Source organism: Python bivittatus, unplaced genomic scaffold (assembly GCF_059951505.1).
Source record: "Python bivittatus isolate LINGU-HERP-01145 unplaced genomic scaffold, Pbiv_v1 ctg000330_np1212, whole genome shotgun sequence".
Classification (NCBI taxonomy): Eukaryota; Metazoa; Chordata; class Lepidosauria; order Squamata; family Pythonidae; genus Python; species Python bivittatus.
The window spans coordinates 16,869,577-16,897,304 of record NW_028277058.1 but is presented as its reverse complement, the minus strand read 5'-3'; the positions used below and the strand labels follow the sequence as shown (position 1 = coordinate 16,897,304).

The window sequence follows — 27,728 nt, the reverse complement described above, 5'->3', positions numbered from 1 at the left end:
CCACAGGCTTCTGCTCAGGCGCTACGAGTCAATCCGCCGTCAAGAGGTGGGCGGAGGCGGCAGAGCAGATGCCCAGGGAGGGTCGAGTGCGCGCCCAGAGCGCTCGGCTGCCGCCGCCGCCTCTCCAGCTGCCGCCGACCTCAAACTTCAAACGTAGCCTGAGCCTGGGCAAAGGAACATGCATGGCGGCTGGGAAAGGCGGGCGATGTGGTCAAGTCCAGGGCGTAATCCAGTCTTGGATCTTTTCTTGGACTTGCCATGAATCATTGGCTCCTGCGCCTTCGTAAGCCGAGGTAAGCTTTCCAGAAAGGACGGTCGCTTTGCAGGACCTGAAGATCATTCATACGGAGCTTCTTCTCAGCACGGAGATCCCACAGGATGCTATATTTGGGGTGGGAGGAGAGCAGGGACGGTCACAATACCGTTCGCACTTAAAAAACAAAACTCTGCACTCTGCGCCCGATCCTTTAGCAGCGAGTCCTGTCCTTATGATTTCAACGGGACAGAGGCATAATTAATCCTCCAACCCGAGAAATTCTGTACTACCCGGGCCTTCTGATAACGTGGAATTGCTTATTTTTGAAAGCGTGTGTGCCTGTACAGTATTTGCCCTCTAAAAAGAAGAGAGAGGGGGCTCACAGTGCAGGGGAGAAAAATCAAATTCTGTTCCAAAGAGAGTGGGAGGGGTTACCCAGATGTGGCACAGAAACATAATTTCAGCAAACTTGGGAGGCAGGGGGTTTCAGCATTACTTTGTGAGAAAGGTGTTCCAGGGCATCCAGCGTAACAATGATATTCGATCCTTCCAACCCTATGATTCTGTGAGATTGTTGAGGCACTACAACTCCATGGGATCACTTTTGTTCTAGAACAAAACTTTGAAGTCCAGGTGCTCCTATATGTATAAAAGACAGACTTGGTAGTAGCGATGCCATGTTGGAATGGCCACCTTCCCCAAATCTATTTTAATTTAATGACAGAGTCCCAAGAAAGGAGATCTTGAAGATATCCTTGGCACTGGGAACAAATTAAGTATGGTCACTGATAAGGTGATCATAGTCTATGTAGAGATGTATTCATATTTAAGTTATAGCTATTCTTTCTATACTTGCATCTATAGATACTAGCCAACATATACAAATATTATGGATATAAACATCCTCTATCTGCTTTTGGGGGGGGGGATATTTTTCTGGTACTAATTGCTAAGCATGAACCAGAATGGGAAAAAGAAGTGGACAGATGAAATACTGAAAAGATGTTGATGAAGTGTAAGGAAAAGCATTTGAGGCATCACAATAAAGATGAACCAGTAAATCAAAGAACAAAAATTCTTAATGAACCTAGTGAGAAAAAAAAAATGGAGGAAGAATGTGTGCATTTAAACTGTTGGAGAAATCTGTTTAAACTGTAGGCCTACAGATAATTCCATAAAAGTAAGTTGTATAACTTACTGGAGTTTTACATTGACATTCATAGGATTGTACAATTTTACAATTAAGATGCACTGAAGCAAAAATGGAGGTGGGAGAGAGAGAGAAAAACGCTTGGGAAATACGTAGAAAAAAACAGTCTGAAATTTTCTGCATCATCTAGAATGCTAGGTGCAATAATTGCAACAACTGGGAAAATGAGGAGTGCCAAAATTACATGATGAGATGACTTTATAGTAGAACTCCATAGGGAAGGAGATGATAAGATGTGAGTTGAAAACCTATGTCACAACAGGCTACGCAAATGGGGAAAAGATAAATCTGACTACAATTAATAATTTAAGTTGTTAGAGTTGTTATTTGTTTATGTGTTCAGAAAAATCCAGGTGTATGTCCACATAAATCAAATAGAGGTAGGGGGCATTCTTTACAACTGCTACATCCATAACAGTCATGTATGACTGTTAGCAAAACTATTAGGAAACATATTATAATAAATATAAATCTCTGCAAAGTGTCCTGTATACATTAAACAGATATCTGAAATGAGTCCATATTTTATTTTTATTTTTGGCAGTGAATATGTTGAGCCAATTAAAATGTTGATGTGCTTATTTTAGTAAATTGGGTTATTTGAATCTGCTGGGTAGATCAGTAAATTAACAATGCAGGTTCCAATAAACTTCTGAATATGAAAGTAAATGTAATAGATTTACTTTTAATGAAATATGCCCATTAATGAAATATACAGCCTCAGAGAATGTTTCCTTCTCTGAGTTAGTGAGGCTAGTATTCAGGCATATATTCCTAGCTGTACAGATTAACCGCCTGTCCCTTCTGCCAGAATTAACCAAGAAGAAACAGTGATACATTTTCCACTCATTTTTAGCCAAAGCTAGTAGATATTTTGCATTTTGGAATGAATGAACCCATTGTGATTCTTTTTTGATTAATAAGAACTACAAGCTATTGAATTTGATAGTTCTTGATAGGTACTATCTACTTGATAGATAGAAATCAACATCAGTATTTTGGTTTTTCTGAATCTTTCATGATAAATGAAAATGCTTTAAAAGAGATTAAAGACAATTATTTTATATACCATAGGTTATCAAATACCTAGGAGCAGTACAAGGGAATTCTCTCTCAAAAAAGTGCGTAATACATTACAAAAAAAGTGCGTAATACATTACATTTAAATGCAATGTATTCATTGATTAAGAATGGTTCTGACCAATTCGTAACTGGTTGCTTTAAATTAGATACAAAGACTCCTGGCCTAGAGGAAATAAATAAATTAGATTTCATGCTTCAGTATCAATCTTTTATGGTGGTTCAGCAACCAGATTCCTGGGATTTTTCTCGTCTAGATGATCACCCTGAACTTCAATCTGTGCCAGGGGTAATGAATTTTGAATACGTGGAATGTAGTAATTTCCCTTTTTTATTCTTTTTTTTCCTAACAATCTTTTCTTGTAACGTAATAAAACAATAGAACTATTATTATCAATGTTTCCAGTTTTGCCAGCCTCACCTGGAGTGATTGACAATTAAACAAGCAGAAATAGAATGCCTTTGAGAAGATTTTTACCTTTTTTCCCCACACAGAATTGAAAACCTTTAGAAAATATTTTTGTGAGAAATATATTGTTCTTGTCTATAAGCTATATGAAAACTAACCATTTTTCTGTTTTACCTTTTTTTCCTTATATCATGGTAAAACAAGACAAATGAGATGTTGCAGGAAAAACTGTTGTTATTCAAGGGTCTACCAACTCCATTCTATTCTCTTCTCTTGGATTTCAGTTCTTTACCAGTTACCACTGGTTGGCCACTGAGCATGCTCAGACTTCATCAGACTTTTTTTTTTTTTTTACCTTTCCCTGAAAGATATTTTGCACTCCTACAAACATCAAGCTTCACCTTAATTCTTGTGTTACACTGTTGGGTTACATGAAAATCTAACATCCATAGTAGGACAACACCTACATTAGGACCAATGAAAATGAAAGCACAGATATCATGTCACAAAAACAAAATTTGCATGTATTTAAAAGCTGTTTCAATGCTGATGTCCTGATAATAATCAGCAAGTGATTATTATCACTTTACAATTTACCATTGCCCTTTCAAATGTTACCCTAAAAATTGGGTAAGTAAAACAAAGAAAAATGTAGAATGCAATTCAAAAATCCTTGGTGTCAAGGCAACCTATTCATAATGCCATAATGGATTTACAATGGTATTGCATTTACATCTTATGGGTTATATCAGTATCATAGTCAGATTTTTACAGCACAGTAAAGTACCATGCATGCTTATAATTATTCTCTTAGAAAAAATATACATGGACAGATATCTATGTGTGGGCGAATTTAGAAGATTCCTGTTTGTGGGGCATTATAATTTAATGATACTTCATTAAGTGCAAAGGTCTACAAAAGAATAGTGCAGGTTGAAAAGGCTCTGTGGAGTTCCCCAGACAGATATTCTAGTCTCTTCCTTCCCTGGTCCTACAGTCACAATTGAGATAGTATGTTATGTTGGAATCCCATGTATACTTATCTTTAAGTTCTGTGGTCCGTATTATGACTATATGAAGTTTTATTTTATGAATAGAAAATAGCTTTGTTAAAGGGAAGAGGGACACCACTCCTAAACTCTAGGGCAGGCATGGTTTTTGCTGCCTTCAAAGTTCCTTCTACCTATAACGGTTGAGGTGGGAAATGGATTAAAAACTGTAGATAACCCCTAAAATATGCCCATCAAATTTTTTAAAAGGGATCCCTTCTGGGGGAAAAAAAACTTTTAAATAAGTCAGCCTACTTATATGTGTGATGTGGTCCTATCCCTTTTTTCACAGCCCCTCTAAAATGTGAAGTACAGCTTTTGCTCATCAAAAGATTGGCCATTTGCCTTATCTAAGGTAAAGAAATTTATTGGCCAAAATGTATGTGTAGATGGCATACAAACAGACTGGACAAAGTGAAAGGCTTCCAACTGAGGGGGAAATTATTAAGCATTATTAATTTTTTTTCCTCTTTAGCATAAAATTTCAACTTCTAAACATCCTGTCATCTACTTCTATCCACTATATAAATTTTGTCAAGTGTAGATAAGCTGTCCATAATGCTTCCTTTTCTAAAAGTGAAATTAACCCCCATATATAATATTGCTAAATCTAATTTTAAAAAAGGTATAGGAAGATGTTATTTACTGTATAGCACCAGTGTTTGCTGTAAAACAGTCTAGGCCAATAACATGGTATAGTAGTATAAAGAGTTACCACATCCAGTGTAAGTTCTACTATTCCGCTCCTCCATCCTTGTCACTCAGTCATATTTATGAAGTTTTTGTGTCTCTAATGTGAGGGATCAATGAATGAATCAATACATTTATAAACAGAACAGAGTCAAGATATTGAAGTATCAGATGACAGGAACTCTGAGACCCAATTCCCTGTTTTTTCCTGGAAAGAACAGTTGCCAAACAGTATCCAGGTTTTTAGCTGGAGCCAGACTGGGATAAATTGTTGACAGATTGGCCATTCATGGAAGGCACAGATATAATAGCGGTGTCCATAAAAGAGAGGGGTCAGAAGCTGTGCTTCCTTCTCTTAGCCCACCCAACATCTCTTTGTGTTTCCTCTGATTCAGTTCTTAAGGATCTCACAGCCTTCCAAGCAGCATTCTAGAAGCCACAGGATGCTGCAAAGGAAAACTGTCAAGATCATTTCTTATGGAACTCTGCTAAGCACTGATTTCATACGTGTCCTGTCAAAAAACAGGTATAGGAAAACCTTAGAAAATCATTCTCCACTGTGTGTATTTGTTGAGTGACATTTAGGGCAGAACTCTATTAGCTAACCATCCATAAAAGAGATGCCCAATTAAAACAGGAAGAGCTTTTATTGAACAACGTTAGCAGTGCTAGGAGTTTAGAAAGCAATACAAAGGTGTTGCTTATTCCTACAGAATGATTTGGCCATTCAGCCTTGCATGACTGGAGTGTGTGTGTGTGTGCCTTCGAGTCAGTGTTGATTCCTGGTGACTGCCTGGACTAATCTCTACAGTTTTCTTGGCAATATTTTTGGAAGTGATTTGCCATTGCCTACTTCCTAGGGCTGAGAAAAAGTGACTGGCCCAAGTCACCCAGCTGGCTTTGTGCCTAAGACAGGACTAGAACTCACCATTTCCCGGTTTCTAGCCTGCTGCTGTAAACCACTACACCAAACTGGCTGTCTATGATTGGAGTAGCACTTTCATAATGCAGCAGACCCATTTATGAGTTGCTCTTGTCATAAAACAGGCTTTAGATGCAACATAACCTTCTCTGATCAAATAATAATAATCTCCTGTAAAGAGCAGTGAGATTCCTCCAATGCACTATTCATTTACTAGTGGTTGGCTTGCCACAGGTATAGAACAAAGATGGATGTCTGTACAGACAACATCCAGTTCATGCTCTCCCATGACTGATGAATATTAAGGTACAACTTCAATTCTATGATGAAGTTTTCATTTGACATTATTTAAACATTTCGGCTGTCTCCATGAGTATGCAGTTACCTAATGTTCCTATAATATTTACCTGTTAGGTAAAGGCAGTTTACAAATATCAAATAAATAAGTAAAGAACTATTTGCTGTCAAGACAACTCCAATCCATCCTTTAGAAAGAGTTTCAAAGAGTTCTTGCTTGCCTCTTAGTCTGTCTGTCTGTATTTATTTATTTATTTATTAAATGTATATGCCACCCATCCTCCCCCAAAGGGTGACTTTATCTTGTGACTGAGTCATACATATTTATCCAGCTATACTAGTAGGTGGAAAGACGTTCTTGATGTTCAGTGCTAAAGGAAGTTAATGCCCCCAAGAGATTAGGGATTGGACTTTGGACAATGCTGCTGCCAAGTGTAGAGTAAGAAATGGATCTTAAATCACGAGCAAATTCTGGTAACTGCAGGAGGTGCACTATGATCGAAGGCTTGTGGCTACTTTGTTTACTCGTATGCTTGTGGGAAAACAGGAGGAGGGTTATAGATGTTAGTTTGGTAAAGTGGCTGGAGTGTTAATTAGAACCCAAGAGAATAAGATTCTAAATCTTCATGAAATTTATTGGAAGACCTCAGTCATTCTCATTCTAACCAATCTCAGAGTGTTCTTGACAGCAAAATAAGAGGGGAGGAAAAGAATGGGTTGTTCCAGATAACCAGTCTTTCTGTTTCTCAACTCTTTTAATTCCCATATAAAATGTACCCAAGATTGTTCTGTCCTGGCTGTCTTCCTTTCCTTGAAAGCCTTTCTACATATGGTAGCCCAGTCAATGCAATCAGGTTTAAATTAACCAGAATTAATTAGCAGTAGACCAGCTGTCTATTCCAGGAAGTTCCAGATTTTTTTTTTCTTAAAACATGTCCATTTCAGAAAAAGCAATTGTCTTGAAATGGAAGTTCCCTATGTGCAATTGCAAGTTCCTGATTGCATTATTTGGTCATGAGAGCACACATCTCACTTTAATAATGGACTGGAACTTTGTATGTTATCCCAAGCTCCTTAGAAAACAATATTTTGGGGCTTGGCTTGCAACACAGGGTTTTGAATTCCTGACAGATGTTTGCCATCCTGGGGCACAGGGCTATAATATTGTAAAAATAATAATGCACTAGTCAGCCTTTGTATTTAGAATTGCATCTATTTACACCTTAATTTTCATATGGGGTACTGTATGTACTAAATGCTGCCTTTCTTTAAAGTACCCTGTTCTTTACATTCTGTACTGATAAAACACAATGATGTTGCCATACCTGAATGTAAATCAATTGTGTTCTTTGTTGTACTTAAGCACTCTTGTTATTGCGCAGTTGTTCGCTCCTGAATGAAATCCCTTTCAGTCCTTGCCTTCATGCAAGTATAAATGCACAGAGAGGATAGAGATTGGCTCTTGTTCCACAATTTGGAAGGTCTGAAAAGCCTTTTCAGTGCACAAACCCAGGAGGCACTCCATGTAATCTAGAACTGTGATTCATATCCAGAAGAAGAAATCAATTATATTAGCCAGTTTGTAGACAAGCCGATATGGTTTCTGTTCCTTTCCACTACACTGGAGGTGGTCTTAAGGGTAAAGTCTCTTTCAGGCTAAGCTTAACTGCTAGCAACTTCATGGATATATTCGTATTTTTCTTAGCAACAATATGGATGAGGTTTGCTGTTCCTTTGTTGAGTTGTTTAGATTAAAAAAAAAAAAACTTCAAAATCTGGCTTACTGCCCTGTATTTTCATGGTGTTCTTCCATCTAAATACTAATCAGATCTGACCCTGCTTTGATTTTGAGATCACCCATGATCAGGTTGGGACTGCCACCTAGCCAGGTGTAGTTATGACACACATTGAAAGATAGGAAATGCTGAAACTGTCACAACTAACAGTTTTGTGGCTTCAGTTTTGTTGCATCTTAATCAAGCAAAGTAACTCAAAAACAGAAATGTAGAATAAATGTATTATTATCATTTATTTGATTTGTATGGCCATCCATCTCATCTAAGTGACTTTGAGATGCTCATAACTGGTAAAAACAATAAAAACAAGTTAAAAACCAATATACAAACATATAAAAACTATCCATAATCTGTTTAAAAAACATAAAATCACAATCAGCAGCTGAATTCACTCTATAGCAGCTCAATATAGCTTGTGTAAGAGCTCCCCACCATTGCTGGACCTCCAGGCACGGTGGCAGAGCCATGTCTTCAGAGCCTTCCTAAAGGCCACCTTAGGAACTTTAAGATGAGTAGACCTCAACTTCCAGAATTCCCCAGCCAGCCATGCTGGCTAGGGAATTCTGGGAGTTGAAGTCACTCATCTTAAGTTGCCAAGGTTGAGAAACACTGCTCTACAGAATTGATATCTCTCTTTTCTCCCCTGCCCCCCAAATTGCGGTTTAAATATTTTTAATATCACTAGAAAACTGCAAGGCCTTTCACTGAACTAGCAAGATTTCTGAATAGAATTGCCACATGGTTTTAAAAAAGAATGAACAGAGGATGATCTCCATTTCTGAATATATCCGGATAAAATCAAAGGCAGATATTTTCCCCAAAAGAATGAAGTGGTAGCATTCACTTTGTATTTTGCAACAAAGAATCAACATCCTACATCTTCCGTTTAAAACTAAAACATGCAGAAATCTGACATTTTTCTATGCTCAACAGTTATTTAATCAAGATGTTATACATACGTACCCAATATGCTACGTCCTTTCAGGGTAAGCAACACTAACAAACCACAAAAAAAAGGAGTAAGAAATATAGTTTTCTACCTATATTGCCACCCATTATAACTTTGGTTAAGCAAGGCTTTCTACTTACTTGTACTGCCATGATAGAGTAGGCAAATACTAGGTTGCACGTGATACATGCAACATTCCCTGCTAATGGTAAGGACGTGATACAAGTGAGTCTTAGCAGATTTGTAACAAAAGTGTAATCAAAGCCCAGTTTTACTACAAGCATGTTCGCACTATTCTGTGTAAACTTAGATCTCTAGATTACTAGATTAATTTTCCAGCCATCATCATACTCTGGCCTTCATCACACCAACTGGCACAAACATACAACATATTGACACGCTGAAAGAGAAATCACTTCATTTGTTTGTTTGTTTGAATACTACTGTATACATGTTAGCATAGGAAGTATATATTAAAATCATAGTCATTTCTTTTTCATTGTAGTGCAACAAGATCTGAATTTATAAAGCAAGTCATTTGTGTTCTTGAAGAAGTATAATCAACTTGTGATCTCAGAGCTGCGCAACCACCCCCCATAACCATGTTTGCTGAAAATTGAATTATAATTTCCTGTCATTTTTGAGTTGGAAAGAGATGAAAGATAGTAATGTAAATTCTAAAATAGGCATATCATTGTTAAAAAATAAACCCCCCAAGTTCCCCTAAAACTCAGCGTCACCCCACTTGTATTATAAGGCCCACCTCAAACCACCAGAAAACCAGATCAGCTGTTTTCATATGTGTTCTTCTTTCAAAGGAACTCCCAGATTCCAAATGAGATTCTACACCACTGTTTCTCAACCTTGGCAACTTTAAGACATGTGGACTTCAACTCCCAGAATTCCTCAGCCAGCATGGGAACTCTTGCCTGACAAAGGACCTTAATCACCATGACCAAATTTCCCCTGAAGTATGAATTTGCAAGGGAATGTTGGAAAGCCCATTCAGATTGTGAAGGCAGCAGTGTGTTTTCTAACAATTCTTTACAGAGTGCAGTTGTAGACCAGGAAACCATTTATTTAACAAGAGAGATTTCTAGCAGTTTCTTAAATAGAATCTCTGTTTTCCTCTTACAAAGTAAGTCAACTTCATTTGTATGGCAATAAAGTCTGTCAAGAACATGTTTAGTTTATAGCTATTAAATTAGGCTTATTACATTCTGATTCAACACTAAGAGTTCAATTCTATACATGTCTATTTGGAAGTAACCCTTAATGTGGCAATGGCTGTAAGTCTCTGGTAGATGTTATAAGATTACAGCCTCAATTTACATTTCTGATTTTTTTTTTCATGCTTTTGTCTCCTTTAAAACCCTCTTTGCCTCAAGCAACTTGGGGACTGTTCTAGAAAACAATGGCCAAAAAAAAAAAAAAACTATGGGCTTCACCTATCACAAACATGAATGTTTTATGTATTAAAGGCCAATAATACATTCAGTTATTACATCTGTTCTTGGACGTTTAAACCAACCTCTAAGAAAGGAAAGCAGTAGAAAAGAAAATTCATCTCCTTTTTTTTATTTAAACCTCTCAAATCACTCTGGTGTTTATAGATTATGGTAAGAAGTATTCAAACAAGCCAGAACTGCGGGATTCAGGATTTTCTGATTCTTATGTACCAACATTAAGTATTTACAGAGATGAATGGACAAACTTCAGGAGCTCTGAAACAGATATTTTAAAACAGCACATCCATTCTTACATACTTAAAGTATGACTCACGAATCCCTGTTACTATCAGTTAGTGGTTAGGCTTGTGGTTTAGGATAGTATGTTATGTTTTGGTAACTGCATGCCTCTTCTGAGATTTTAAAATGCTGGCTGGCTAAAACCACATGGTTGTAGAATAACTTCCAGAGCTGATGAGATTTTTGTACTTTTTCTTGTAATTGCTGGTAATTTTCTCTGCATCTGAATATTAAATTAGGGTGTTTCATGATGTCGGAACATCCTTTTTTAATGAAGATGGGAAAATGTCTTTACAAACAAGATCTGTTTGCCTTTTGTAGGTTTTAGTCAAACAGAATTGAATCTGCTGCATTCTGACTCTCACAGATAAATTCAAATAATTCCCTTAATAATTTCTCCACAAAGCCGTGTTCTAAGAGTCAGTCATTTGCTAATTTAGCTTTTGATAAATAACATGTTTGTTCTTCTAATCCGTATTACTGTGTTCTAAACCTTCTGATTAATTTTTATTCTTGTTCCCCTTCTAACCTCCCTGAGTGCATTGCCCATAGGGTTATAATTTGGAAATAAAATAATTTATTAAAAAACTTAAAAAATAACCACGAGGTCAAAAATTCATATTATTTTTATAGCACAATTTGCAAGCTTTTGAGTATCCAAGTTGTTTTCTTCAGACAAGATGATTAAAAAAAATCCAGAAAAAGTGAGAGAAAGGGAAAGTGGGGCTGCTATTAAAGCTATCTGCACTAAATTACAGCCAAAGCAGAATGTGAAATTAATGTGCAAATTGGATACTATCAAATGGAGAGAGAGTGTAACAAAAATATAGCAACCAATTTATTGCTTGAATAAAGTTTCCCTTTTCAGTGATGTTCCAGCAATTCCACACAGTTTTATATATCCCAGTGATGCTATAAATTTTCTTCATAATTGAAGGTGTAGATTAAATCATACTTCTGTGACCTATTAGAATCCCACAGGTTTCTCTTTGGTGCAATGTATTATACAATGTACAATCAATTTCTCAAATGTGATGACCTCCAGTTTGTTGAATTACACAACCAGAAATAATGCAAGTTACAGTGGCACTTTTGGAGACCACCAGTTTGAGGAAGGCTGATCTGTAATGACTTTATCTACATGAAGTCTCAGAGTTCAAACATTGTACAAAGCCATGATATGATTATAATACTGCTATAAATTTTAGCTTTGCAAGTTGGGTAAACTCCATCAGTTATGGGTTTCAGTAAAACCCAGTTAAGCAAACAACAGCTAAGTACAATGTGTTAACCAGCAGATGTTTAGCCAAAATTTTTATTTAAGATCCTCTACCAGCAATTCACATTGCACCTTGTTACTGAACTATTTTATGTCCCACACATTTCCTATGCCCTGGTTACTGTTTACTGGAGATATCTGCTGATAACATTTTTAAAATTCTGTACTGTTCCTAAAGTTCAAAAATGCCTAATATTCTGTTATGTAGGTGTAACTTAAAAGCCAGTCAAGTTTTTAAATGAGTTTAATTGTAAACCTGAACTAGAATGATCACAGATATTGAATGTTGATATAAAAACAAGTTACCAGGAGCTTATAATGGTTATGTACAATACAAATGGATATATATTGGATCCTACTACTGTCTGAAATAGTAGCTGAAGTAGCCCATGAAAATAGTAGCCCATTAAAACTAATTAATCTAATTCTACAAAGTGAAATTCTCTTTATGTAGATCACATTTAATCCCAAGATTTCTGGTCCAACACAAATAGTTGGTTTCTGTATGGTTACCATAAAGAGTTGTACAAAGCTTCTAAGGAGTGCTTTGTTTTGACAAAGTTTTGAACAAATCAAACCATCCCCACTCCCGAGATGCTTTGTAAAACAGCAACAGCCCCTCACTTCTAAGACCAAAAGCAAAGCAATCATGTTGCTTAATTTCTATCTGTTTTGGAGCATCTCTCAACTGTCTTCCTACAATTTACAGTCTGAAAGATGGCTGAGAGGAGCCTTTTCCTGCAGGTCTGCCCAAAAGTGTCTCAGACTAGAGAGTTCCAGCGTCACAGAGGCCAGCCTGAAGACTACCTAGGGGTTCCTAGGCTTGGTAGCTTCAGAACAAACTACGAAAATCCCATTCAAGAGAGGCCAGCTGAGGTATATCTTGATCCACAATGGGAGACAAAGGTGGTTCCAAAAGAAACACCCTGCTTTGTGCCACTGGACACTCCCAAACATTCTTCAGCTCAGCAATTTTTCAATTCATGGAACCTGTTAGCTAAAAAAAAAGTTCTTGGAACTTCTGATCCTCAGAATGGCAACTGTGTCTTCCTTACACGGAAGAACAAGCCCTGTCCTTCCCACTGAACCTTAACAAAAGTGCTATGGATTCCTTTGACTGCATTTGTGTGAACTCCACCCCACCCCACCCCGCCCCCTTAGTCTTTTGTGGAACCTCATCAAGGTCTTGCAGGATTCTATAAAGTATAGTTTAAAAAATCCTGCTCTAGCTGACTAGTGATTGACAGAGGACACTGGCAGGAAACAACAGCTATTTCCTCCAGTTAGGAAAAAATAGTGGTAGGAAGGGGCCAAGAAATCTTAGGAATTGCATTTAAATATCAGTTTAACAATGTTCAGAAGTAATTTGGTATATTTTAAGGGGGGCGGCAAACTTTATTGGGTTAACTGCTGATTTTCAGCTGAATTTATCCTTTAGTATTAATGTGATGATAACATTTCAGTGTGCTAGATTGCTGACCTGAAGCAAATAAGGTTGAAGTATAATGTAATTTCTGGATATGTAATCAGCGGCATGCTGTAATCTGCTTACATTCTAGGTCTGTGTTTTCAGCAGTGGAAGTATTAGTTGCTTAATTTAATATTTTGAGGCAAAAAGGTCATTATTGCTGAGCACATGAAAAGACTTATATAAAAAGATGACAGACCTTCATTGTCCCATTTGTTCTTGCTGCTGGGAATGTATTAGGGAAGGAATTCTAGAGGGGAAGTATTTTAAATCTTTACCACACATTTAAAAGCTTGGCTTTGCAGTTCGGATTATGGATGCTGTAAACAACCATAATCTCACCAGGCCATTGTAGGGGGAGGTAAAAAAAAAAAAAGTCAAGATGACTGCCATTTCTTTATAGTTGAAGTCTCGCCCTTTTTTGTCATGTGTTGTCACACATAAAGGTCACACATAAAGGGAGTTCTGATTGCACATTTGTGGGTGCCATCTTGACTTTTTAACTTTTTTTTTACTTTTTCAGATACCCTTGCTTCCCATGATGTCATCATCCCTTTGATGATGTCACAATAGTTTAGAAAGGTAGAAGGCTGAATTGCCATCCCTGAAGCCTCCAATGTTGCCACCGCTGCCATAAATCATACTTTACAGACCACAGTACTCTGTTCAGCTTACTAAGCCCAAACCAAACAAACCACAGTATGTTTTAGCATGATATGTAAGTGCAACCAGAAGATTCTTTTTTAAAAATATCAAAACTATATAGGAAACTTTCTTTGGTTATAACGTCTGAAAATTTTGTAAGAAAAGAACTGTATGTTCTTATTTTTTAAAAAGTGCAAATACACATGAGTCATTTAGTTGCCCAACAAAGCATAAAAAATAAAGTCATAATATTATTGATTTTTTTTTCACAATGCAACTCAAAAATCTGATCAAGCTGGAAGAAAAATCCTCCAGCCTGTGGATTTTCATGCATGGTGTGGATATAACAAATTAAAAAAAGCAAATACATTTAATAACTTTGCTCTTCCTTTGTCTCGGGGCATTTTCAAAGAAAACATGATTTCAATTCCTAGACAATGATATAAAATATAAATATTTCTTGTCAATATTTAATCTTTTTTAATTAAAAAAATGATAATAATATAAATTCCTTGAATCCTGGGCAGATTGTACAAAATGTATGACTGGAATATTGGTCCATTCTCAATATATTTCAAGTTGTCCTGAATGTGGATATTTTAATTAGAAAATATATTGAGCCTAAATATTTCCTGAATTGCTGCTACATCAAACTGGCAGCAAACCAGGCCGCTAATTTTGGCCAGAAAGGGCTGTAGCAACTACAGGAGGTTGGGTTCATGTACTGCTGGAGCTTCAGCTTCCTTCCCCCTTGCTTGCCTGCTAAGTTAGTTTTGGGCTTGGTAGATATGGATCAGAGCCAATTTTGTGTAGTAGTTAAAGGCACAGGGTAGAAATTGGGAGACTGTGAGTTCTAGTCCTGCCCTAGGCATGAAGCCAGCTGGATGACTTTGGACCAGTCACTCTCTCTCAGCCCTAGGAAGGAGGCAATGACAACTTACAAAAATCTTGCCAAGAAAATTGCAGTGACCGGTCCAGGTTTTGCCAGGACAAAGGCACCAGAAAAAATAAAAAGGAAGATTCAAGTCTTACTTCAGGTAAATCATAATTTCTTAGCATGATTCACAGAATATCACTACAACAAGCAATTTTCATTCCATCTAGTAGTTCAAAGAAGACATGAGCCAGACCTCTTTGATAATGCTCAGTGCAATTCATGGAAGTTTCAGGAATGAAATTGCTGAACTAAGCTCCAGCACCTCTTATCTTTGGGCCTGCTGGTTTGGTTACTGGGTGATGTGGTTCAGGTTCTCTGTTCATGCTCTGCATGACTAGATATTAGGATGAAGAGTGCTTCTGAAATAGTTCTTGAAAAGGTTCATCAGAGATCTCCAGAGCTTAAATGTAGCTCCTATCTTCTTCACTTTAAAGCAGCCTCATCTTCTCCTAAGATCACACTGTGTAATGGAATGTGAAAATGACCTTGGAAGATGGGGGGGGGGTAGAGATGCTGCCTAGGGAATGATCTGATAAAAGGGGGAGGAGCCCCCAACTGAGTAATGGACAGAGAAAGAAACTTAGAAAGTACTAGCCCTAAATGATCAGGTAGTAAATAGAGAGAGTGGGAGATTGGTATTTTCAGATTTGCAAGATTCTGTTAATGTAGCCTATCAATAAAGTAGAAGTAGCTCATCTGGTCATGTTTCTTGTCTGGTTTACCTGGGAGGGCCGACCCACAGCCCCTATGCAGGAGCCCTATGATGCCAGGAGAAGACATGACTGCCTTACAGAATTGCAGACAGACTTGTTCCCAAAGCTTCTTTAGGAACAGAAGCCAAAGCACTGTTTATAGCAGGGTTCCCCACAGTGGTCAGTATCGACCCCCACAGTTGATGGGACTATCCATTGTTGGTTGCACAGTAAGCCAAATCTTTAGACTAGATTTGGCATTTTTATCTACCTATCAACTCCTTCCCAAGGACCTGGGATAGACAGATGTTGTTTATGTCAGATTCAGCTGGCACGGCACAGCACGGCGAAGGCACCGCTCAGCTTCACCTAAGTCAATTTCACCACCCAGGCATGAGCAGAGGAAAAGGGGAAGTGAAACCACGAGCTGATTATGGACAGAGCTGATTATGGACAGGTGGCGACGCTTAACTCAAAACCGCAAGCGGATACTTTGCATCAGCGCTGTTTCCCCTCGGCGCTGCAAACAAAGGAAAGCGCAGAGGCTCGGAAGTGAAGCAATCAACGAACTCCCGGCTTTGCCACAGGCAAACCCAACAAAGGCAACAACAGCACAACCCATAGACTGCAATCAGAAAGACAAAAGCATCAGACTGAATCTGGCATTTGGGCGAGGGGGGATTACTGTGGGTAATCTGGAACTAAGCGATGGGTAAAGCGCGGGAATGGGGAAGCTATAAAGTACCATGTAAGCTGTGCCAAGCCAACCCTGGCTTTGTCTGTAGTTACTTACGTTATGCTTGAGTAAACTGCTTTGTTGAACGGTAAACCTTACAGTTTATGGGGTTAAAGGTATTGTCACAGGATGTAAGCTGTTCCAAGTAAAGTTGCCTTTTGCAATTGACTGATGGTGATTTTGCCAGTGCCGATGGTCTTCAAGTGGTACTCCAGATATTTTGGGATTGCACCCAAAGCGTCTATTACTGTTAGTACTATCTTTGCTTTCTTTTGCCACAGTTGTTGTATTCCTGTTTACAGGTCTTTGTATTTTGTGATTTTCTCCAGTTCTTTCCCTTCTATTCTGCTGTCTCCAGGTATTGCAATGTCCAATATCCAGTTTTTTTGTCTTTCTTATCAACAGTTGTTAAGCCTGGGGTGTTATGTGGCAGATGCTTGTCTGTTTGAATTCTTAAGTCCCTGAGCACTTTAATTTCTTCATTTTCTATTGCTTTGCCTGTTTTGTGGTCCCACCAGTTCTTGCTTGCAGGCAAATGGTATTTCTTGCAGATATTCCAATGCACCATTGTTGCTACTTTGTCATGCCATTGTTTGTAGTCAGTCTGTGCAATCTTCTTGCAGCAGCTGAGTAGGTGGTCCACTGTTTCTTCAGCTTCTTTGCAGAGGTGACATTTGCTGTCTGTTGCTGTCTTCTCAATTCTGGCTTTGTATGCATTTGTTCTTAAGGCTTGGTCTTGTGCAGCCAGAATTAGCCCCTCTATCTCTTTCTTCAACATTCCCGCTCTTAGCTATTGCAAGGTCTTGTTGTTATCTGCTTTGTGTGTGTGTGTCTGTGTCTGTGTGGAATACTTTGTCTTCCATGTCTGTTTTCTGTTCTTCATTTGGTCTTTCTTGTAGGCCAGTTTGGTCTTTTCAGTATTCAGTAAGCCTTCATGGTATGCTAGCTTCAGTGCACCTTCTTCACTCTCCTTTAGATATTCTTCTAATGTCCTTTTTTCTTCTTCAACTGTCTGCTGTACTTGCAACATTCCACGTCCATCTATGCTCCTTGGTAAGTAGAGTCTGTCAACATTGCTGCCTGGATGAAGGGAATGATTCATTGTCATTTTTTTCTGGTCTTCCTGTCCAGGGCTTCTAGTTCTGAGTCCAGTTTACTATTCCAGCTGTGCATCTAATGACTGGAATTGCCCAGGTGTTAATTGCCTTAATGGTATTTCCTCCACTGAATTTGGACTTTGAGATCGTCTTTACTCTCATGATGTATTCACTATTAGCCTTCTTCCTGGCTTCCATGTGCTTGATGTTGTCAACTTAAAGGATGTCCAGGTACTTGTAGTGATCTTCTTCATCCAGACTCTTGATGTTATTTCCATAGGGATCTTGATTCCTTCAGTTTTCACTATATTATTATTATTATTAGTAGTAGTAGTAGTAGTAATACTATTAGTTAAAGTAATATTTATTAAATTATTTTCACATAATAAATGTTTGGGGCTCAATGAACAATCTGAAACTTTATGAAGGGGTCAATGAGCCTAAGAGTTTGGGGACCCCTGGTCTAGAGCTATCAGTACACTGACAATGGAGTTTTGATGTCCCTTTGAGAGACAAGAAGCATCTAGTCTTTTATCTAGTAAGGTCCCCTAATTAACAATATATAATTACAAATTTACCTCCTCCAATATTAAGGAAACCAGTCAGACTGTAAATCGGGCTATAATTTTAAATACTAATTAATAGTAATACCTGTACTACAATTCTACGTACGTGTGAAATTGAGAATCAAAGCACATTTGCTATAAAGAATATGTTACTTATAAAACAGTATTCTCTATAAGATGCAGACTGTTGGGGGCTAGAAGGTATCTTATTCTCACTGTGAAGAATATATGAGTAGTTGGCAATGGAAAAATTGAGCCTCCCTATTTTGTCTTTAGTATATAATCCAATATTACACTATTGAATAGAAAGCCACTCAAAGGCTTTGCAATATGTAGCACATCATTTTTTTTTCTTATTAGGTGAAATCATTTATTTTCTCATATCCTGTTTTTGAATGATAGGGAACAGCTATATCAAAGTAATTTTAAATTCTGATTTCTTTCTTCTGGCATAGCGCTTTTATTATTAAACGCAGAGGATTGTCGTGTCATATATTCCTGCCTAGATGTAATAGTAAATCAATATTTTTAAAAACATGAAAGCATAAATATTTATATACAACACTAGTTTCCAGCCTTTTGTTTATGGTAAACATTACAGAGAAGTCTTACAAAGCCAAAATCTTACAAAATCATTAATCCTCTGTGCTCTCATATTGTTATTATATGTTTGAACATATAATAGAGACCTAGAAACCTAGACTGATTCTTTTCCTCTGTTTATCTTGGATATCCAATACATTACTTATTATTAATGATTTTGTAAGATTTTGGCAAGATTTCACAAAGAGTAACATCTAATAAATTTGCTCAGTGAACATTTAATTATTAATAAGGCAAAGATAAAATATTTTGAAACTCCTTTGAAACTCTTACTTCACAATGATGAACAATTCAGAAATTCGTTGGGCCTTATTTATAGACTGCTGGTGAAGTATGACTCAGAACCCAAAGAGATCAAAGATTGTATGATTAAATAGATGCAGAATTTGAATGTAGTAATAGAGATGCAACAATGAGAATTTCAGTGGAAGAAGAACATTAAATTCACTCCATGTATTGTTCTCAGAAAAAATTGGTTGGATCATTTTTTTTTTCAAATTGGATGGCAGTACCATAAAGCTCAACAGTTCTGGAAAATGAGTTGTACTACAATGAAACAAATCTTAAAACTTGAATTCCTATTTTAACTGATGAAATTTTTTTTGTTGTTCAGTCGTTAAGTCGTGTCCGACTCTTCGTGACCCCATGAATCATATTGCGCCAGGCCTTCCTGTCCTTCACTGCCTCCCTGAGTTTGCTCAATTTCATGCTCATATACTGAATTAGCTTTATATATGATAATTACTGCGAGGATATTATTTGCTTTTTATTGGAAAGGTCATCTGATCCCCTCAACAGAAGAACAAGTTGGGGAAGTATGCTTCAGTTGTTGCTGTTTGTTTAGATTTATTGTGGCCACCCACTCCAAAAGACTCAGTGTCTAGAATCACCTTCTATCTTAAATGTAAATCTAATGCATTAGGCTTTAATGCATGCATTAGTACCACATACAAAATTGGGGTTTACCTATGCATAGAATGTATATTTCAGTTTTATGAGAGATATTATTCAGAATATATTCTTTGTAATATCAACTGAACGTATTATATCATTTCATTCAGTGATTGTGTTGACAATGGTTCTTGATATTTAATTTTAGCTCATGTTTAATGGTGATCTTTAGCTTTTAGTGTGATATAATATATGCAATATACTTACCTATGTACAACTAATTAACAACACATTAGAAAGCTATAATCTCCATAACATTTTTAAATCCTTGATTTGTTCATCTGCATTATATTAAAATATTCTTTTTTCATGTTCATATATTTTTTTCTTCAAAGTGTCTAATTTTAAAAAAAGAAAACTTTCATGAGATTTCATGGAAGAATGGTGACCTTGTGAGATATCTGGATTTACCATATTTATTGGCGTATAACACGCACAGGTGTATAACACACACCTTAATTTTAAGAAGGAAGTTTGAGTAAAAAAACGTAAATTTAAAATAAATGACTTGGGAGCAAAATAAAGGGAGCTCTGAACTTTTTGCTTATTAATATTTATACCACTTATAAGGTAAATATGTAATATGAAAGAAAAGGCGCCTCTTTTGTATGTTGTGGGCTGGCTGTGTATAGTGTGTATGTACCATTAGTGTTTGTTAGCTCTGTATAGTGTGTGGTAATGGTAATCTGTTTAGTACCATACTGGTACTTATTCCCTCCTTTCCTGCTTACCTGTCTGAAGCAGGCAGGCAGGTAAGATCTCTGGTAGACCAGTAGGAGTTAAAAATTCCTGGTGGTCCGAGTGGATTGGGGGGTGTAGTAATTTATTATTAGGGTATGCCTCCTCTGTTTGCAGTCTTCAGTGACATCATCCGTGCGGTCCGGCACTCAGTGTGTCAGAGCAAAGCATTTCTTTTTTGGCAGCTGCCACAACCCAGCACTGCCACGCCAGATGGCCACAGAGGGAGGCGTGGAGCCGCAGTGCGCTGCGCAACGCCCCCCTGGCCACCCACCGAGAGCTGTGCCCGACCCCTCTCAGATCAACCCGAGACCAGCGAGCGTGGAAGAGGCAGTCTCTCCTCCAGCTCCCCCTGGCCTCGCCTGCTCCTCTCTCCTTCCCTTTGGGGAAACTTTGGCATGGAGGGGTGTCTCCTCCCCCGAGAGCTGCACCGCACTGTTAGGAGCACTGGAGAGTCTGGAGATGCGCGTTCTCCAGCACTCAGTGTCAGAGCAAAGCGCAAAGAGCAGATCCGCAGCAGCTCCTTGGTTTGCTAAAATGGGGGGGGGGGGCACAGGGAGCCACACATCACCCATTCCCCAGGCCTCCATGTGTGCTGGTGTGTGTGTGTGCACACATGCATGTGTTTGTGCGGTTTTTTTTCCTGTTCCAACCCCACTCCAAGACTCTCAGCAAGTGTCTCAGAATCACCAAGTGGCAGGGGAGGAATACTGCACACACATGCCCGCGCACACACGCACGCACACCGGCGCTTAACTCTTCCTTCTCCAGGTGCAGCACTCTCAGGACAGTGGCTGGTTTGCAAAGTCAGAGGCCCGGGGAATGAGTGGCACATGGCTTCCTGCCCCTCCCATTTTAGCCAACCGAGGAGCTGCTGTGGATCTGCTCTTTGCACTTTGCTCTGACACTGAGTGCTGGAGAACTCGTATCTCTGGACTCTCCTGTGGTCCCAACTGCATGATGCAGCCTTCGGAGGAGCGCCGATCCCCTTGCCGGGGCGGCACGGGCTCTGTGCCTCCCTCTGCAGCCATCTGGAGCAGCAGCACTGGGTTGTGCCAGCTGCCAAAAAAGAAATGCTCTCCCAGCCCTGCCGCTTGAGGTGAGAAGCCTCAGGGCATATCAGCGTATAACACACAGCTAGGATTTCAGCCCCCAGTTTTAGGAAAAAATGTGCCTGTTATATGCTGATAAATACAGTATTTATTTGCTCTCACCAGAAACATTTGAATTCAGTTTACTGAGAGATAGCTACCTTTCCAGGATGTGCATTAGTAGATCCAGCACTGCATCTTTTTTGTGGTTGGCATTTCCACCACCAAGTACAAACATTTGATCCAGTTGGCCCATATCTGAGACACCATGCAAATACTTTCCTTCTATATGAATACTCCAACAATACCTGACATCATAAGGGACATTTCCCTTAGTTTTTTTTTTTTTAATCATCTTCCATACATAACATCATATATAACTTCAGAAGACTGAAACTAGTGTCACCATTAAATTTTTATGCCTGTCCCATCCAAGAGGATTGTCTTGTGTAATATTTTGTACTAACTTACACTAATATTTTTGCATTAATTTGTTTCTAATTTGCTTATGGAGAGAGATGCAAAAACAATACCGTGTTAACCCAGTTGGATGGACAGCCGCAGGGAATGAGTTGCAAAATGCCACTATATGTACTGTGACCTAATTGAGAGAGTTCCAAATTTCCCCCTTCCCCTAAATCTTTACCTGGGAAGTGAGAAGATTGTCTTCCATTTCCTAATAAAAATAGAAGAAGCTCCTGAAAACAAAGGGCTGAGCAAGTGCTCCAGATGACTTCAGGCATCTCCACTGCAAAGCATGACTGCCTTGGAAGCTTGACCAAAGTTTATCTCATTGTTTGCCTGGAGTTTAACCTGTCCTATAAGCTTAAATAGGACTTTCTCTTTTTTCTTCCTGGTCCAGTTGCCTCTTCCCTGTATGTCATCTTTGTTCAGCTTTATTTCCCCACCTTCTTTCTTTTCCTTTTCCTTCCTAGCTACCCTTTCCTTTCACCTCATCACCTTCCTACTTTTGATTCTCTTTGGCTTTTTCATCTTGAAGGAAAGAAGGAAACTTGTAGTTGTGAAAGTGGATGTGTGACAGATTATAGTTAGTATAAACAGATTGAAAATAATTTTATAAATGGGGTACCTTCTTTTACAGGGAATTAGTAATTATTCAGTTGATGACCACTGACTTCTGGCAGGTATGTATTGTTGCAAATTCAGCCATTTACTGGGAAATGGGAAATGGCCAAGATTGGTTACAGCTAGAGTTGGCAATTCTAGATGGACTAGCCATGAAAACTGAGCACTGCACATATTTTTGTCTATGTTTACAAGTAGTCCTCACTTAGCAACCACAATTGGGACCAGCAGCTCTGTCATTAAGTGAAGTAGTTGCTAAGTGGGAAATCATGTGACCATGACTGTGCTTTCCTTTTCTTAACTCCCCTGCCCTTTGAAATGCTCACCCCAGCACTGACATAGCTGACTCACAGCCTGTAACTGACAAGACAAATCAGTTTCACACAATGGGGAATACACATTGAAAGGAATTCGCTGGCAGTGGTAGCCCAGAATGTGGTATGCAAACAGCCCAGTGTATTCCCCATTGTGTGCCTGCTTACACTCTCGTAATCCCTTCCTCTCTATTTTCTCCACTCTGCAAGGGGGGGAAAAATAGAAAAACAACAGGTCAGGTATACTGACTGTAATGGCGATCACATGACTGAGGGATGCTCTGAAGGTCATAAAAGCAGGCATTGGTTGTGAAGTTGTTTTTCAGCACTGTCGTAACTTCTAACACTCACTGAATGAGGCAGTCGCTTAGCGAGGACTACATGTATAATTTTTTTCTGCCTATTCTTCCTTGGGATGGGGGTGAAGGGGAAAGGATCATAAACTTTTTTTTTACATAATTTTTATTGAAGAAATTTTTAACAAGATAAAAGCAATACAAATATTAGAAAAGAAACAAAGAAAATAAGGAAGAATAATGAATAAGAAAGAAAGGAAATAGAAAACGAAAAGTTTATAAAGAAGCAGCTTCCAATCTTTTTTACAGCGGTTGTAAATGCATTTATATTTTATCTTCTCTTTCTAAGATTACATCATAATTTCTTTCTCCCCTAAGCTTCTGGTACCTTCGACATTTCAGTTCAGTGGAAGATTTCAAGACTGAATACACATGTAATCATCAAACCCATAAATCACAAGTTCATTTTCCAGTCACTAATAAATGTAATAGTTCATCTTCCTCTAAGCAAACAAATTGATTAATTTTGTCATATCTGCTAGTTCCATCATCTTCACCAATCCATTGGGGGTATTTCAAAGTCTTTCCATTTTTGTGCATATAGTAGTCTCATGCATATATAAAATAGTCTTCCGTGGCTCTTTTCTAGTTTTCTTTCCATTAATCCCAACAAGAAGGGCTGATCCTAAATTTATGATCAACTTCATTTGGGTGAATATCGTAAAATGTTGGATGGTTTTAGATATTAATATCCTTTTTTTTTTTAATGTATCTCTCTCTCTCAACAGTGATTGGTACAAAGTGACCTACATGCCTAAAGTGTGGCAAGGAAAATTGGAAGACGGCTAAAACACAGTCATGTCTTCTGTTTGGCACACGACTCCATCTCTTCATGGGAACTACAAGAGGTTGGGATGCCTCTTAATCTTCACTGTAAGTGTATGTTATAGTGCCTCTGTAATGTGCCCCACCACTTGCATCTGTGCCAGTGACCTTGTGAGCTGCACCAGCAGAAACCTCTCAAGGGTACCATCAACTCTTTTCAAGCACATAAAAAGACTGGATCTGAGTCACAACAGAATTGGGATTTTGGATCAAGACTGGATACCCATGCTGCTTGAGAAGCTGACCACTCTCATTCTCAGTCATAACAATATTTTCAGTATTTCTGTAGGGAGCTTTTCAGTTATTCCAAATGTCAAGTACCTAGACTTGTCCTCCAACAATTTGAGGTCACTGGATAATCCTGTATTTCAGGAGCTGAGAATGCTGGAGGTTCTGCTGCTTTATAACAATCATATTGCACAGATTGATTCTGCTGCTTTTGGAGGAATTCATACACTGCAAAAGCTGTATTTAAGTTACAACTCTCTCACACGCTTCCCAATAGAACTCTACACTGGGAAACATAAACTCTCAGAACTTGTGCTCTTAGACGTTTCTTACAATCAGATCCAGTCAATACCAATTAATGACATGAGCTTAGTACCGGCTCGACACTTGAGTGGAATTTATCTTCATGGGAACCCATTTCATTGTGACTGTACACTTTATTCCATGCTGAGCTTCTGGTACCTTCGGCATTTCAGTTCAGTGGAAGACTTCAAGACTGAATACACATGCAATAAAGACTCCCAAAAACTGCCTTTATTGCAGAACAATTACTTAAATTGCTCAGAAAGCACCATTAACGGTTCTTTCCATGCCTTTGGTTTTATTCACGAAGCACAAGTTGGTGAGAGGATTATAGTACCCTGTGATACCAAAATCAGTGACACTGGGACTCATTTCATTTGGATCAGCCCAGATAATCAATTTTTGGAGCCAGGAAAGACAACTGAACACTTCAAAGTATTTCATAATGGGAGCTTGGAAATAGATGACGCCCAGTATGAAGATGCTGGGCTTTATTCCTGCGTTGCAATAAATAAGAAAAGACTATTGAATGAAACAATTGAAGTGAGAATAAATGTCAGCAATTTCACAGCGGACAAATCTTACTCACATGAAACATTTAACACAGCTTTTACTACCCTTGCAGCTTGTGTAGCCAGTATTATTTTGGTACTTCTTTACCTCTACTTGACGCCCTGTCCTTGTAAGTGCAAGTCGAAGAGAAGGAAAAGGCAACTGAACCAAAGTAGCACACCTCATGCATCCATACTAACCTCCAATTCACCCCTCGAACTTCCAGCAGATGAGAAGAAAGCTAGCAGTGGCAAAAGAGTGGTGTTTCTTGAACCTGTGAAGGAGCCAAAGCCAGGTCAAAATGGGAAAGTCAGAATGTTTCCCAATGAGACTGTAATTGCTGAAAGCATTCTGAAAACACCCCGAGCAAAATCAGACTCCGATTCCATGAACTCAGTATTCTCGGACACACCTTTCATGCCATCCTCTTAAGTTTTCCACCTCCTCTAATGTCATAACCCTCTCAGCAGCAGACATAGCTTTAGCCTATGTTAAAAGAAAAATCATGGGAAACTTTTGTATTTTTTTTTTTTAATGGAAATCTTGAAGTGTGAGGTGTTATCACTGTTATCTTCTCGTTCCCTTTCAGACTAGTGGGAGGAATGTGCATTAATCTGATAACAGTTGGGAGGAATTCTTTGTTTCGTGACATTTGTAGCCAAGCAGGGTGGGGTTCTCTCCTTCTAATCTTTGCTCTGAAATGAATTAGGAGGTAGTCTTATGAAGAGTCATGTTTGGTCTCTTCTCATTCAGTGGAACAAAGCTTACACAGGCAGATGTCCCATCAGATTAGGCCCCTAGCTGCTTCTCTGTATAGAACCAGTGGGACTGTATTATCAGGGATCAGACTCTGAATCAAATATGTCTTCTAGAGTTTATAGAAGAACAAAATAGCCATTTATTCAATTTTTGCTCATTGTCTTGAGTACATAAAGAAGCAAATGAATTTATACAACCCAGAATATTCTGAAATAGATGTTTAGATAAATTGCAAAGCTGGGTTAGGGTTAGCTTTCTTTTTCTTTTTTTTTCTATACTGAATTTTAAAATCTAGAAATGGAATGTATGGTAAACCTAGTATGAGATAACCTTCAAAAAATGAAAACTTTTGCAGAAATCATACTGCCGAGAGGTATGATCTATTAAACCACTTAAGCCTTGAAGGCCTGTATATCAGAAGGGATAGCACTTCAGTTCTGTCAAGACACCCAAAGTCCAACAGTATTTAAGAAGTACTATTTTCCCATTTACTGTAAGGTGAGGACAGAGGTGCACTACTGGAATGTCTGTCCTTACAGGTCTTAAAGGGATAAGAGCCATGATGCTGTAGAAGTATATCCGGCCTGTCTGTTTGGATTTAAACTTATGTGTGTGTGCTGTGTGGGCTGAGCAGAAGATATCTACAAAAAGAATGCATAGAATTAGTTTTGTAAGTAAAATTATCAAGATTTGTGCAATTAGATGTTTTGTATAAGTTCTACTGCACTTTGACTATTTTTGATGACCTATTTAGAGCCATACTCCAATCTATTGACCCCAAGGTAAATGTTGCAAATGCAGGTAGGCTTTCACATCATCAGTGATGAAATGGCATGGATGCCTAGACTTTATCTTCTGTAGAACCTAGATTCATTGAATTTATTGGTTTAGAGCTTTATTTGTAAAATTCAAAGTAGTTAGGCTGTTTGTCATTGTTTAATGTGCAAGTATCAAAACAACTATTCATGAAACTTCCATCTTGTGAAGTTTTGATATAAAATTGTCAATTAAGTCCTAATTTTAGGATGATCCATTCTGTCAGAAAGCTAGAACTTTGTACAGATTGTACTTTCATATACATTTTAGCATAGTTTTGTGTCAGTAAATGATGTACAAAAAAAAGTACGTTATTTGCAAGTCACTTGTAAGTAGGTAAGATATTTGCAAGTTATTTGCATAGCATTGTTTGTACCGTTTGAGTTCCTGTCAAATAGGTAGACATTTCTGCAGTGACATGCAGAATAGCTTACGATTCCCTAGTTTCATATATAACTTGCAGATGAGAATCTTCTCTTTCTCTGCTGGCTGTCAATTGCAACCTTGTAAGAGGGTTTCCATTAAAATATTAATAATGGATTGTTATTGTTATTGTTCTTTGGCGGTAAACCATAGGTCTATTCTCCTTAGTCCCACCTCTCCAGGATGGGTTCAAAGCAGCATCTCCAGGATGGGTTCAAAACAGTCAAGATGGTGATCACAGCAGCACAATAAAAACCCTGTCCCTTTCTACATGTGTGAATATTGACACATGTACAGAAGCATTGCATGTGAGCTTCGGTAACACTGTCACAACCACCAGCTTGACTTTTTTTAATCACTCCTGAAAACACTGCTATCTACTACATTCATCATCCACCCATTCTGTCTCATGAAAGAATGTTAAATGGTTCCCTTAGTCTACACTTGATAAAGTTGTGGCTATTTTAGTTTTACTGTCCAATGATTGTTGGTATCCTGAGTCAGCTGTATTTCCTTTTGTCCAAAGCCTTGAAGCACTTACTTGCTACTATATGAGTTTATATAAGATCAGGAACGTCCAGTCCTTGCAGAAATGGTTTAGAATGACTATACTTAAAATGCTATCTCTGTCTAGCCAATGTAAATGAGATTAATTTCTTTGCTTCAGTTCTTCCTCTCAAGCAAAAGAGAATCAGAGTGGTTTACCCCACCAAGGACTTGCATTTGTAAATAAGATTAAGAGCTATATGTGCAATAGGCCAGTTTACAAATCTATAGTAAATGTAAGTCTAAAGCTCTCTGTTCCTTTACATTCCATTTGATTTTCATGTCAGTCTTGATTCAACAATAAAGTATCT

At 38.2% G+C, this 27,728-nt stretch overlaps 1 protein-coding gene across 2 annotated transcripts; it reads left to right on the top strand.

The window, feature by feature from the left end:
- On the top strand, nucleotides 1-27,728 carry AMIGO2 (adhesion molecule with Ig like domain 2). 2 transcript variants are annotated; one of them, XM_025171083.2, is made up of 3 exons: nucleotides 1-293; nucleotides 22,312-22,354; nucleotides 23,694-27,728. In XM_025171083.2, the coding sequence occupies exon 3, from the start codon at nucleotides 23,764-23,766 to the stop codon at nucleotides 25,303-25,305; it is 1,542 nt and encodes a 513-aa protein (XP_025026851.2). In that variant the 5' UTR covers nucleotides 1-293; nucleotides 22,312-22,354; nucleotides 23,694-23,763; the 3' UTR covers nucleotides 25,306-27,728. The 2 variants fall into 2 exon arrangements, with proteins under 2 accessions (XP_025026851.2, XP_025026850.2); XM_025171082.2 differs by lacking the exon at nucleotides 22,312-22,354.